Below are 14581 nucleotides of genomic sequence, written 5' to 3'. Positions count from 1 at the left end.
ACATAAGAAGGTATCTAAGCGGACATGTAAGTCATGTACGTGGGAGAGGTGGGAGTATTCCCTATCCCCTGGATGCATCCGTCGCCACGTGTCTACCAGTCCCCAACGAGCTTGCCACTCCCTAAACATCCTAGCTATCCTATGTACTGGGGCATCATGAAGTGGTGGGTGTGAGCGATCCATGATTGGGTCTGCTATACAGTTAAAGTCGCCCCCCATAATGACTGCCCCTGTCAGATATGGGGCCAGTGCCCCTGACAAGTGCTCCAAGAACGCCCCCTGATCCGTATTCGGGCCGTAGACATTGATGAGTGTGATGTCCTGACCGTCGAGGCGCCCGGTGACCACTACATATCGGCCCTCTGGGTCTACCTAGTGAGCAGTATGTTGGAAGGGGACGCCCGCCCTGATCCAAATCAAGACCCCCCTGGCAAATGCGGAGTACGTGGTGTAATACACCTGGCCTCTCCACCTACGATTTAACGCCTCTCCCTCTGACTCTAATATATGTGTCTCTTGCAGCATTGCTATGTGGACCCCCCGTCTATTCAGCTGTGAGAAGATTTTGTACCGTCTATGCATGGAGTGCATCCCCCAAATATTCCAGGAAAGAAGATTATATTCAGTCTGCGTGTGCATTGTAAATTAGCCTCTCCTCCTCCGTCTGGCCTCCCCTGCCCCGCAGCCGGCGCCCAATATAGTAGAATGCAAGCCTTCACTTAATACTCCATGGTACCCCATTGGGGAAGACAGCAGTGCCCCCAGCTAAAACTAAAAAACCATCACAACTCCCCCCTCCCCAGGACAAGTGAGAACGTTTCCCCCATTTAAACCTTGCACACTAGTGCTTGAACAGTCAAAGTTCGGAAGTGGTGGCTAGACCAATGTCCGCCTGGAGGACAGCCGTCTTCTCCACCCCCCCCCTGGATCCACCCCCCCCCAGCTTAAAGGTCTCTGGTAATTATCGAGGGACCCCTCCTGATAATGTGTAGAGCTATACTAACGTCGTGCCCCACCTCCCCTCAATATAGTCCTGATTGTACTTGCTTGCGCAACCCACTTCACATCAGGTCATCTGCCGATCTGGGAGTTAGATGCGGCAGGGCTTGGCTGGCCTCCCCCACCGAGCTCGAGCTGGTTTCAGAGTCCGAGTCCCTCTGCTCCTCCCCGGAATGCAACAGGGGTCCTGGGTGTCCGCCGCGCTCAGCAAGGCCACCGCTGCTATCGCACTGGCTCTGGCCCGGTTCGCCTCCTCCGTTGTCGGGTGGTTCTTGGAGGTCGTCCCTCTGTCAGGAGAGCGTGTCAAGTTCTTTTCAACTGGGTTTTTTTCTTCTCGCTGTGGACCTCGGGGATCCTGTTCCTCAATCCAGTCCCAAACAGCCTGCGGGGTGGTGAAGAATGTGGTGCCCCCAGAGCGCACTATTCGGAGATTAGCTGGAAAGACCATAGAGTAGGACACCCCCATCTGGCGCAGTTTCCTTTTGACCGGTGGTAAAGGACGCTCTCTGTTGTTGCACCTCCCAAGAGAAATCTGGGAAGATCCGTACAATGCTGTTGTCCACCTTAAGTTGCCCTTTGAGACGCGCCTGGCTCAGCATATGGTCTCTATCTTTGTAGAAGAGGAGGCGGGCCGCGGTGGCCTGACAGGCTGCGGGGCTCGGGTGGGAACTCTATGTGCCCGTTCCAAGGCGAAGAATGTTGATAACCCCTCTTCTGCTACAGCTGTGCGCAGCCAGCGCTTAAGGTACGCCAGCATGTGGTTCCCCTCAACTTTTTCGGGCAGGCCCGTGACCCTAATGTTGTTTCTGCGGGCCCTGTTTTCTGCATCTTCCAGGATCAGGACTCTTTTTTTCTATGTCCGTGACTTTGCGTGCAGCCGCAGCTACCGGTGGCTTCAGGCTTTCTATCTCCTTTTCTGCGACCGTGACTCGATCAGCCAGCTTCCTGTGGTCGGCTCGTAGGAGGCCCAGGTCTTCCCGGATTGTGTCAATCTTTGTCTCCACTGCCATCCGCGATCGTTCTATGGCCTGTAGGATATCGTGGAGTGATAGCTCTTCTTGGGGTGTCGTCCCTTCCTTCCTGGTCCCAGAGCGTGAGCTGGATTCCCTGTTTTCATCGCTCGGTAGCGCTTGTTGCTCAGTATCCTGCCTCTTAGTGGTCCGCCCCATGGTGCCTTTGAGGTTGGTACTCACTGCCCCTGATGTGGCGTACTACAGGAGGGGTCTGGTCGCGGTTGTGCTTGATCCCGCTATTCTTCCCCCGTTCCGCCGCTCTCCATCCGGGCTTTAATGCCTCCTCGTGAGGGACCGGATCCCCTGCGTTGGCGGCGATCAAGTTCCTCCCCTACCTAGGGCTCTATTGCCTTTGGGCCCGTCTTCTCCCGGCCAGGCCGTGCTGCGTACATGCCAGATGTGAAGTCACGGCCACCACTGTGTTTCCGCTTGTGGCTCAGTGGGCCCGTGCTCAGCTGAACAGTGTCCCAGCCCGCCTATTCATGTAGCCTCATCAATGCTGCTTTCCCACAGGCAAAACTCGATAGTTGTGGCAGCCACTCCATCTTTTTATAGGACCCAGCCTTTAGTCTGCTACGCTGCGGTCACTGCTTCTACCCCCAGCCCCGTAGCTCAAAGCCTGAGGAGTTCACACTGCTGGAGGCCGTATCCCGGCCACTACTCTCTCTAACGGCCACTGGGGTCTGTGCTTCCACCTGTTGAGGCTTAGTTTGGGTCTCCACGCCGGTCTGGCGCACCGCTGCCCTTCCGTGTCTACTGCTCCCCACGCCATCTGCCGTTTGCCACAATGCGCTCGCCTTTATTTCCTGGGACCACCCAGGGGCACTAATCGCTCCCTGCAATGTCCAGCCGTGTGTTCCGCCTTGCCCGCGTCGCTATCCTTCAGGCGCTGCCTCTGCAGTGCAGTCCCCGCTCTGCGTGCTTTAGGTGGCCGCCATTTCCACACTCATTTATGCCGCCACGAGGAGTGCAGGGCGCCGTGTGCTTCCGGCTGTTCCGGCCGTGCGGGTGTGCCGATCCTATCTTCTGGGCCCCCGTCAGGGCCGGGGACTGGCGCTCTCGGTTGTGGGCTTTTGCGCGCCAGACCCAGGGCTCCTCCCTACTCCTGCACAGCGCTGCCTCCTTACTTGTAGCTCTCCCAGCTCCAGCCGCCGCCTGCGACCCCCTCTCTTTCTCTGAGGTGGCAAGGCAAAATGGACAGCAGTCAGCCCCACGTCTGTCCTGGGAATATTATTGCCGCGCAGCTGCCATTTTGTGTGGTCCGCGGCTTCGCGGGTCCGTCCGCCACAGTTCTCCGATTAGGGCTTCCAACCCTTATAGATATGTGCACCCAACGCCCCAGTGGTTCCGCCGCCCCCTGGGCCAGTTACCGGGCTTGGGGCCCCTCAAAATCGGGAAGGATGATGCTGGAGAGGAGATCACCGGCGGGAGCTTCGATTCAGGCTCCCGTCCCCATCGGCGTCAAGCCACGCCCCCCATGCACTAACCCCACTGTTATGCCTTCTCAACAAACCTGTCATTTTAAATACTTTCTTTCCTAATCCTCAATCACCTGCGGAAAGGGCTTTACATACTCTTGATGTCAAGAGGTGTCTCAAATTATATTTACAGAGGACATCTTCAATACGGAAATCTTATCAGCTGTTTATAGCTTATGGAAAGATGCGTACAGGACACCCAATATCCAAACAGTCCATTGCTCGTTGGATTTCTGCTGCAATTTGTTTCTGTCATTAGCATGCAGGCAGACCTTTACAGACAACTCCGAGAGCACATTCTACTAGAGCAATCTCTTCCTTTACCGCTTTCTTTGCTGGTGTGCCTATTCATCAAATCTGCAGAGCTGCTACGTGGTCCAGCAGGCACACCTTTACCAAGCACTACTGTTCGGAAGCTGCCAGCGATGCCGACACGTCTGTGGGACAGGCGGTTCTCCGTAATCTTTTTAAATAAGGTGAGCCTCTGTTCTTCCCTCCTCCTCTTGCTATTTTCTGACATACAGATATTCTATGATTGTTGGTGTATATATACGCGTAGATATATATATCTATATATGTGTATATGTATGTATAGAAATATCTATATTTGTGATTACATATTGCCTGTGATATGCATATGCTTATGTTGTGATGAGAATATCACTAGTATTGTTATGGAGTTACTGCTCTCTACTCTGATCCAGGCATGTGAATCTATGAACGATACCCCAATACTGGAGAAGAACAAACGTTACTTACCTTTAATCTGTGGTTCTCCAGTATTGTTATCTTTTATAGATTCACATGCAACCCACCCACCTCCCCTCAGAGGCTCTTCTATGCTCTATTCACTTTGGATCACACTTGTGCTGGAAACTCTGAGAGCCTGAGCCTCTGAGGAGAACATTCTGGGTGGTGCTGTCGCCTGATTGGCTGTAGTTCGGACTATATATAATGACTTGGACGTTTCATGAAAGTGGAGGATTTTTTCCTTTTGATTTCTGGCTACTTTACTTCCTGGTTCTAGGTTACCTATGATATGGTTTCTATATGCATATATATTGCTATTTTTATGTACCGTGGGACTCCCACTCCGACGACGGGGAATGATTCAGGCATGTGAATCTATGAAAGATACCAATACTGGAGAACCACTGATTACAGGTAAGTAACTTTTGTTCTTCTAGTTCCACGCCAAGTTTGGTTAATTCCTGTAGGAAAGTAGGATCTGCTTCTTATGGTTACCCCCACTTTTTGCTTAATGTGATTTTGTTTTTGACTAGTCTGACTTGGATCCTGCTAATCAGGACCCCATTCTATCTACTTTCTCTTTAAACTGTTGTGTTATGTACTTGGGTACACCCCAGATTGGATACTTGGGTACCCTTGTCAGTCCCTAGTATATGGTACCCATGTACCCAGGGCATAGGTACCCCAGATGTCTTTCATGGGCTGCAGCATGTATTGTACCACCCATGAGAGACCATTCAAAATGGAACTACAGGCCTGCCATTTCAGCCTGTGTAAGTTGGTGCATGCACCATTTACGAAAGATATGGGTTTACTATATCTAAGGATCACTTCACTTAAAACCTATAAGTCACCCCTCTAGCAGGCCTTTGCAATCCTGAGGGTAATATGCTTGGTTCTCAGTGAGAGGGTGCCCCTGCATAAGCAGGACACCCATGCAGCCTACAGAGTTCATTCTCCCAGATTTGTCAGTGAAGAAACCATATACTCTATAGAGGGGCATCTCGTGACCGCACGATGACCATCTCGAGAACGGCTGCAACGAATCCTATCATGTTTGGTATCAAACATGTTGGAATCATACCCCACACCACGGTGTGGGAGGTATGATTCCAAGCACTGGAATAGTCCTCCGTTAGGCTCTCTCTGTTCCCGGTACCAGCCTTCTAGTCCCGGATAGCACAAAATGGTTGCTACCGACCAGAGACATATTTCTGCCCTCCTGCTGCTGAGCCATGCTCGAGCAAAGGAAGGCAGAACAATAGGCATTCTGTCACAGGGAGGTGTGACCACCTCCCAGACAGGACTTAGTGTATCATGGCTGGGTGGCTGCGCTTGCCAGCGCCTGAAAGTCTGCATGAGGAGCACATTTGGTGTCCTTGTGCATAGTCCAGTTCAAACCAGTCCTTCAGCCGTTGCCTCCTGCTCTGGTGCGAAACTGGACAAGGACATGGGAGTAACCTCCTCCTGTCCAGACCCTCCCCTGGGAGGGTCCCCTGTATCTTCCTAAACCTTTCCTTTGGGTACTTAAGGGCTTACCTGGGTGTAGGTCCCTAGATTCGTCGTGGACAAGATTAAGAACTGGAACCACTGCACGTCTACCATCTGGGCACTCTGGACTTCGTTTGGGCCTGACTTTATCCCCCTGTCAGTCTGCTGCATCGTCTGTGCCTGTGCACCATACAGGATCCGTGCAGGACATGTGGAGCATCCAAGACACTTGAAGAGATAATCTCCCTTGAAGTGAAAGAGTTGCTTCCCTGCATTCGCAGGCACCTCAACATTGCTGACCGGTCTGCTGATCCCGCGCTCCTGTGGACTCCGAAGGGTTCAACAACACAGGTGGTGGTTATCTACGTCTCCCGAGGCCCGAGCTGCCCTCTCACCAATTCTGAGGTCAGAATCCCTCGGGGCTGCATTAACCGAACCCCTGTGCACCGCGTACTTTTGCAATTGCCTATGCTTGTTGGCAACTTTGCGACAAGTGCATTAGGCTCCAAGTAGCCCCAGCCTCCGGCAAATTCTTCCACCAGGAACTTCAGCCACACCACCTTGTGGGCACCGTGGCCTGCTCCTGTTGGTGAGCTGCTCGAGGTCCTCCTGCGACTCCTGTGCCTACGGCCTTTGTGTCCATTTGAGGGTCACCTTTGTTTTTCCTTGGGCTCCCCTGAGTGCCCAGGGCCTGCCCTGACTCCCCTGCTTGTGGTGAGTCTCCTGGACCTTGCTTATCCCAACCGTGCACCTTCATGACTTCCTGCGTGGGTTGTATTTGCCAAGGCTTGTTGGTTCTCCTGCCGGACACTGGCCCCTCAGCACTCGACTTCCTTCGTGGGACAGCTCGCAGCCGAGTCCTGGTCATCCTCAGTGTCGCCTGGTCCTCACAGCTGCTGAGTCAAGGTCACCGTCATCCTTCCTGAAGCACCCAACATTGGAGAGCATTCGTCTTCCAAGTCTCCTGGTCACCCTTGAGTGACATAGACTCTGTTCCCTCTGCTCTCAGGTACTCCTCTTCAAGAATCCACATTTGGATTCCTCCGGACACTTTCTCCTCTTCCAGCAGCGGCACTTTCCTGAAGCCCTCCATTGTGTTCGACGGGGGTTTCCGACACCAGTTCACACCTGTGCACCCGGCTTGCCTGGGAAAAGTAACTTGGGTACCACGGTATCCACGGGTGGAGTGGCTCTCCAACCTTCTGTCTTCCACTGGGTTTCTTCAGGGTCCACTGGGAAGAGTACCTAATCTTTAAACCGCGACTTGCACATAAACTTGTACGGAGCACACAGTCGGTCCCTATCTGCTTACCTTGGGTTGTTCCGTGGGTCCCCAGCAATTCTACGTCCTCTCGGCATTGCCCTAACTCGAGTCGTGATTCTTATACCACTTTCTTAGTATATTATTTTGTTCCCCCCCCCCCCCGGGGGCCACTGTGTATTAGTGCTACTTACTGAAATTTCTTTGCTAAAGTATTGTGTGCTTTGTGTCTATCTTCGCTTAGGAGGTACTGTAACGTACTAGAGAGTGTTTTATAATAAATATATATTTTATACATACATTGTGTGGTTCCTTTTCATTTAATCTTTACTATAAGATTGCATTCTGGTAAAACAAGCTGCTTTACACTCCTTCAAGAATAAGCCTGAAGGCTGCTCTCCACAGCTACCACTTGGGTAGCTTTCTAAGGTTATCTGAGACCTCTTAAATCACCATAAGGGTTGTCCAGACTGGTGCAAGGTGCCCACTTACATTAGTGGACATCATATACCAGGCCAACTTCTCACAATTCATTCAGGCTTTTTTCTGTAGTAGAGAGCAAAGATTCCTGTGGGTGTTAAAATGGGAACACAGCTTTTTTGGCCACCCTATTGAAAGTTCTCTCCTGACGGATTAGTATGAAACTCAAAATATCAAGAAGAAGCTAAACACGGTAAGTGTCTTTCAAGTGTTTTGCTGAGCCATAAAGCTGTGCAAAAGTTATTAGAAGATAAATGATTTCTGATTGAACCACAGATTCCTCACCTTTTGAATACTTCCCAGAATGGATCTGGGAAACATTCCCAGCAGTGCTCCTACTTGCCACTGGGTGGCGCCATGCAACATCACTCTTGCACTGCACTGCCCAGAAAGTTAAGGAGCACAGCTGTATTTAATCATCACCCCTTCGCGCTGGTGTCAGTTCCTTTCTGTCCAAAGTTGCTCCATCTACACCTCCCTGCATGGAGATTAAACGACAGCAGTTAACTACGTTTGATCTGCCACCCACATCAGTCAATGTCATCCTTGCTGCCAGGTGCCCTTGTTGTGCCCGCAAGACACACCTTTCACAAGCCAAACTGTTGCATGTTTTATTGATTGTTTTGTCTTTAGTCCAGCAAGCAGTCTCTATTAAATGTTATCTGTTGGCCCTTTTGACATTTTAGTTAGCCAGTTTAACTGTTCTTGTTTATATCACCTATTGCGACACAGTTTATTGAAGGTTTGACGCACATATTGGCTCTTAAACCTTAACTTTGACGTTTCACTTGAGTGCAACCTTTGAGCAAATGCACAGCTGCTTGTTGCATCTTCTCACTCTAAAGACTCTTTCTCATTGCGATTGCTTCGGCTCATCGCGTGAGTGAGCTTCAGGCTCAATTGGTGCAACCTCTCTACACCACTTTTTTCTACAGTAGATTGGTGCTATGGAGTAGGGGGCCTTCTTGCCTAAAGTTATGACTTGTCTTTCACATTGGGCAATCCATTACCGTACCAACAGTCTTCATCCCTCCTCACCCCTTGAAAGAGGAGGAGAGGCTCCATTGGCTGTACCTCAAAAGGATGTTAAGATTTAACATTGATAGGAGTGAGGATCATTGGGTGGACGATTAGCTTTTTGTGGAGTTCTCCTGGTCAAATAAAGGTAAGCGGGTTTAGAAGAAGACCGGTTGAGGTGGATAATCATCTGCATTAGGAACTGATATGCAATGCCCAAGAAGCCTATGGAAGGCGTGAGAGCTCATTCCACCAGAGCCAATGCTGATGCCACGATCTGTCAGGCTGCGATGTGGGTATCAGTGCACACATCAACGAAGTACTACTGCCTTGACAAACAGATGCGCTGGAAATGACATTTCACCCTTCCTGTCATGCCATACTTTTTGATCTGAGCCCCTCCACAGACCCTCCACCTTGAGGAGGTATTGCTTTGGTATCTATTCTAAGGTGAGGAATCTGCTGTTATTATCCATCAAAAGGTTCAAGTTACTTTCTTCAGTAGCTCTCTTTCTGGTGGTTACTCTGTCTTACTGTAGATTCCTCACCACGCTCCCACCGCCCCGTGCTTTGGCCTATTTTATACACCTAAAAAGGTGCCAAGTTAGGAATCTGCTTACTGGTACTGAGAATTGTTTAATCCTCCACGTCTGAGGATGCGTAAAATGTCAAGCAAGGAACTGACAGCGCAGGGGATGACGCTTTTATGTGGCTCCGCTTTGTCACTTTTCGAGCTGTACAATACAAAGCCCGTGCAGCGCTACAACTCCAGTTAGCAGCCTACAGGAGCTCCCCTGGGAAAGTTTCCAGTTCCAGTGTGGCGCCTGCAGAGTATTCTAAGGTGAGAAATCTTCGGTTAGACAGAGTAACTACCAGAAAGAGCATTATTGAAGGTCAGTAACTTGTCCTTTCTGGACCCCATTTAACTTTGCACCTTCTCTCCCTTTTCGTATCTTCATGAAACCTGAGATTCCTGCAATGGGCTTAACATGCTAAGAGCCTGCCAAATTTCATTCATAATCATTAAAGAGCACAAAATGTCTTAGCGCCTGAAAACCTATTCATCCCACTTTTTAACTTTGCCACCCCCCGCTAACGCCCCCCCCCCCAATGGACTTGCACAAAACTTGCCATATTCACAGAAGTGTAACCATGCTAAATGTCTGCAGTTTCACGTGGATTTGTCAAGTGATGCCAATGTTATTAGAAAATGAACTCCATCTCCCAGATTTTGAGCAAATTTGTCACGCAGCACTGTTTTATGTAAATCAAAAATACATGTGTGGGTGGCACAATCTGTGCGGCCGGCCCACTAGTAGCATTTAGGTTACAGGCCCTGGGTATATGGTATACCACTTTAGACGAGACTTACAAGTAAACTAAATATGCCAACTGTGTATACACCAATGTTACCATGTTAAGGGGAGAAGTACATGCACTTTAGCACTGATCAGCAGTGGTAAAGTTCTCAGAGTCCTAAAGCCCACAAAAAGGTCAGAAAAAGAGAAGGAGGAAGGCAAAAAGTTTTGGATGACCTTTCAGAGAGGGCCATTTTCCCACAGGAGTGGAGTACATGTAGGGGCGAGGGGGAAATGGGCAGTTCTGCGTTTCCAGCATTCCATGTGGCTCGCAACACATGATGTATAGTGTTAAATGTCAGGAATGGCCCAGCACCTATGCCATAAGTGTCCATCGCGTCCTGAAATGGCACGAGGAAGTCCTCTTGATTGAGGTCACCCAGTTGCCCAACTCCCTTTTCCCTCCGGGGACTCCAGTCTCGATGGCGTGCAGGTGTATAGGGGCGTGGCAAGTTCCAGGACTGAGAACCAAAACCGGCCCTGGCAAAGTGCTCGCCCCCCCCCCAACCCACCCCGGGGGGGGGGGGGAGGGGTTGGGGGTGCCACCAATCTATTTTGCCAGGGCCGGTTTTCGGCCGATTTAGTTACAGGGCCGATTTTGAAGCCACGCTGCAAAACCAGCCCTGCACCAAAAACGGCCCCCTGGGGCCAAAACCGGCCCACACCCGTGCGGCACCCTGGGGGATTGCCTGGTGCCTGCTACGGCCAGTCCGGCCCTGAAAGCAAATCGGGGGAGGATCAGCATTTTGGATACCGCCACTTGGTCCAGTGGAGACAAGGGTGGTGAGCACCAAAACTGAGCCTGGTAATTTAGTTGAATGTTAGTCTAACAGATATAGGACTATATGTGTACTTTGAAGCTGTGTGTGGATGCAGCTTAGCTACCATTCAACTATTCTGTGGACGTTAGGATTAATGCATTATATTTCAGTCCATAATCAAGTAGCAAATACTTTTTAACAAATTACTAATGTGATATAATGTTTGGATAACTGAAACCTGTTTTTAAAATTCTATAACTGGCCTTTCTCGTTCTAGAGTCTTCAAAGTTCGAAGTTTATAATAGATCGATACCAGCTGAAAGTTCCGTTCATCATGAACTTTACCATCAGGTCTCCTGCTTTCCCGATTGCCGGACCAAAGATTTGCTTCCCAGCATTTTCTTGAAAGTTCTTTCTTCAGACGACTCAACAACTGACTGGAGTGACTATGTGGACATAAATAACCCTGGACCACAGGTATTTCCCACGTTGATCTACACTAGTATGCATCAACCTGGAGGTTCAGATTTCCATACAGCCCTTGAAAGATGTGTGCACGTGTAGAAGCTGAGCGGGGTAACCTTTCAAATACCTTGGTAAGGTGGGGTAGAGTAAAAAGGCGGGGGCCAGCATCAGCAGCTTCTAATCAAGGTAATCTCTCAGCAGCTCCAAAGGAAGAGGCAAATGGATAAGAATAAGCCATGAGCCACTACCTCCATTTTCTTCTCCGGAAATGGGATGAGGAACCTGCTGTTCCCTGTATGAAGCTAGAAGTTCTGCTGTGCAAAGTAGCTTTGACTCGGAAAACCTGAACTAGCTCTAGGGGTTATGTCACAAGGAGCCACAATAAATCGGTCCGAAATGTATGCACAAAGTAGAAACAAAACTAGAGCTGTTACTCCTTTTCCGTTGGAAACATTGTTTAGATTTCGCTGCTTTCCTTTGAGCATTTCTTTTTCTCTCTCTTTTATTGCTGCTCGCACCTGCCCAATTTAGAATTGTAAGCTTCGTGTTTAAACTAAAGCCTTTTCACTTTCCCCTGTTAAACAGCAATAGAGGTGGATTGTATAATGAGGATCGGGTTGTATTACAAATGCCCTGAATTAGTAAGCAGACGCTACTATAGCTATTAAACATTGGAGGGAACTAAGAGGCACGGTGGTGCCGGTGTGTGGTCAATAGAATGGAGAGGTCCATTCCAGTAGGGTTTGTTACTAGTTGCTCGAAAAAACAGGTTATGAAGTGACATATTTGGACAACCCTGGGTAGTTCTATGAGAGGCAAAACTCTTCAACTATTCAGGGAAAAGGAATTGTGATTCCTCGCAAAATGGGCTACTGTGACGAAGTTGACATGGTGCGCTTCTGTTTAAATGTCAACTTATAAACCTGAAAGGTTCCAGTGGTTCACACAGGCAGTGGGAGCGACTTTTCGAGGGCCCTACCCAGGCAATAACTGCTGGATACCGCAGCATGTGCTCTCCTATATCTTGCTAGGGCAGAGACTGCGTAGAGATACTATTACGAATGAGGAGAGAACACTGCAGCGTTGCTGGGTCAGGAGTAATAAAAAGCATGGAGTGGAGCGCCCCTACGCGCCCGAGCTCCCATTAGGGGCGTGTACAGCGTTTCCCCACGGAGGAGATTGGTCTGCTCTGGGGGATTGGGAGGAGAAGGGAGTATTTATGGTGGGCGACCTCTATGAAGACGGTGCCTTACTGCCGTTCTCGAGTTTACGAGATAGATATGACCTGCCGCGGGGACACTACTTACTGCACGCGGTGCTGGTAGCGGCGATCCAACACAGGTGGAAGACGGGGCTGACAGAACCAGAGACGTCGTTAATCTGCCAATATGTAGCTATGGCGGCTGGCACGTTCAAGGCCGTCACGTGCCTTAACAGGAGAATGGAACAGGAGGGGAGGCAACCGATGGATCGACTAAAGGAGAAGTGGGAGCAGGACCTAGAGAGGGACATCCCGGAAGCTACTTGGCCTAAACTAGTGGAAAGGGCATGGAAGAGTACACGGAACGCTAGGTTCCAGCTAATACAATTTTACGTGTTACATAGGGCATATATGACCCCGAAGCATATTAAGCAGTTCTTTAGGGTGGAAAAGGCTGGCTGCCCTAGGTGTGGGACAGAAGATGCTGACTTTCGGCATATGCTGTGGTCCTGCCCGAATCTGACAGTATATTGGGGAGAAGTAATAACGGCACTGGAGTTGACAACGGAGCGAACACTTAACAAGGACATGGGGGTGAGTTTATTGCATTGGTTTCCGCATACAAAACACAACAAAGTGACCAGCAAATTTATAGATTTGGGACTGATATTAGCTAAAAGATAGATAACCAGCCATTGGAAGCACAGCCAGGGACCTAGGGTGCAGAGATGGAAACATGAATTTCTTAAGTGGGCAGCGAGTGAAAGTGTGATTAAGCTACGGCTGGCGCATAGGTTGCAGAAAGAGACGATGTTGTAAGTGGCTTGTGCCTGGGAGGCGCTAGTTGAGGCTCTGCGCAGGTCTGACAGGGACCTGGAAGATGAACCTGATCCTCCACTAGATTGCGGACCATTGGGAGCAGTGGGGGGAGAGCGGGGATTGGAAGTGCTGTAGACAGGGAAAGTACCAGATTACATGGGGAGGGAGGCTATACCACAGAGAAGACACATTTTAGGCAAACACCTATAGACCAGTTCACATTGGGAATTGTACGCAGCGGTGGAGCACACTGGAGGGGGAGGTGGGGGTAGGGGTGGGAAGGGGTAGTAGTTATGTTGTTGGGGAGGGTTGAGCGATATTGATACTAGTATGCAATCATTGTTGATGTACCACGAGACACCGCAACTAGTTGCCTAGATGACAATATGTAATCCTCTGTTTGGAAAGGATAACAACTTTGAACAATAATGGGCAGAGTACAGTTGATAACCATGCACTCTGTGAAAAATATGAGGATGTTATGATGATGTTTGAAAAACGAAAACAATAAAAAATATTTTAAAAAATAAATAAAATAAACCTGAAAGGTTCAAAGGGAAAAGCTTCAGGGCACTTGCTGTATCTGAAAAAGACCCTAAACCGGATGCTAAATGTATCTTTAAGACTCATTTGCAAGATAAGATGAAGTATGTCCTATCCCCTCAAGGTAGTTTGCATGCCATATCGAGGTGTACCAATATCATAATGATCTATGAAGATGAGAAGTGATGGATCGCCAGTGTAAAACTTTTTCTTTCTTTCTTTCTTTCTTTCTTTCTTTCTTTCTTTCTTTCTTTCTTTCTTTGTTTTAGACTTTTCTTTGTCACTATTTCTTAAAAAGTCTTATGCACAGGTTTTTTTAATTATAAATGATTGCTCATATATGCAAATAGATTTATAAATTTCAATACAGTACTCCATGATGGATAGGAATATGGTTAGTGTAGCAAACAAACCCTTTGTCCATTTCTATGGCCTAATTTAAATGGTATGACTGATTTCGAAATACAAATCTTTGGGTGAGTAGGCAGATACAAATAGGATTTTTATCAGGACTGCTTTTATCACTTTGTATGTGAAGTTAATGAGTTGATTTAATGACACTAGTGTTTAACCAGTCGGTAGAGAAAATGACGATAAAGCGGGAAATCTTTTGTGTTCATTGATTATAACAGACTCTTCTGAGAAGCGCTGCGTAAACTCCAAATATTTAGTACCGGGGACCTGTTTTACGCTGCAGATGTCAGTACTATACTCTTATGTTGCCAAGTAAGATCCCAAAGGTCTCTTACATCACACAATTTGAATGTGGTAGTGAAAGCACCCCAGCTAAGCTGTGGCCATTGTTATTGTACTGATATTGATCTTCTCGACATGTTTTTGGGGCATAGAATTAGCAACAGTGCAAAGTGGCAACATTGTTCAAGCATTTTATTAAATTGTTCAAGCATTTTATTTTTTCTTGTTTATCTTCTGTCACCTTTTTCC

At 48.7% G+C, this 14581-nt stretch overlaps 1 protein-coding gene across 1 annotated transcript in view; it reads left to right on the top strand.

The window, feature by feature from the left end:
* The window catches only part of VPS13B (vacuolar protein sorting 13 homolog B), a 2934705-nt gene that overhangs the window by 2799281 nt on the left and 120843 nt on the right, over nt 1-14581 (top strand). Inside the window, exon 54 of the mRNA XM_085605186.1 lies at nt 10886-11085. Within this exon, the coding sequence (XP_085461312.1) occupies nt 10886-11085 (200 nt within the window). The remainder of the gene's footprint in view (nt 1-10885; nt 11086-14581) is intronic.

This window comes from Triturus cristatus, chromosome 5_1 (assembly GCF_964204655.1).
Source record: "Triturus cristatus chromosome 5_1, aTriCri1.1, whole genome shotgun sequence".
In the NCBI taxonomy this organism is placed as follows: domain Eukaryota; kingdom Metazoa; phylum Chordata; class Amphibia; order Caudata; family Salamandridae; genus Triturus; species Triturus cristatus.
This window is presented reverse-complemented; position numbering and strand designations above follow the sequence as displayed.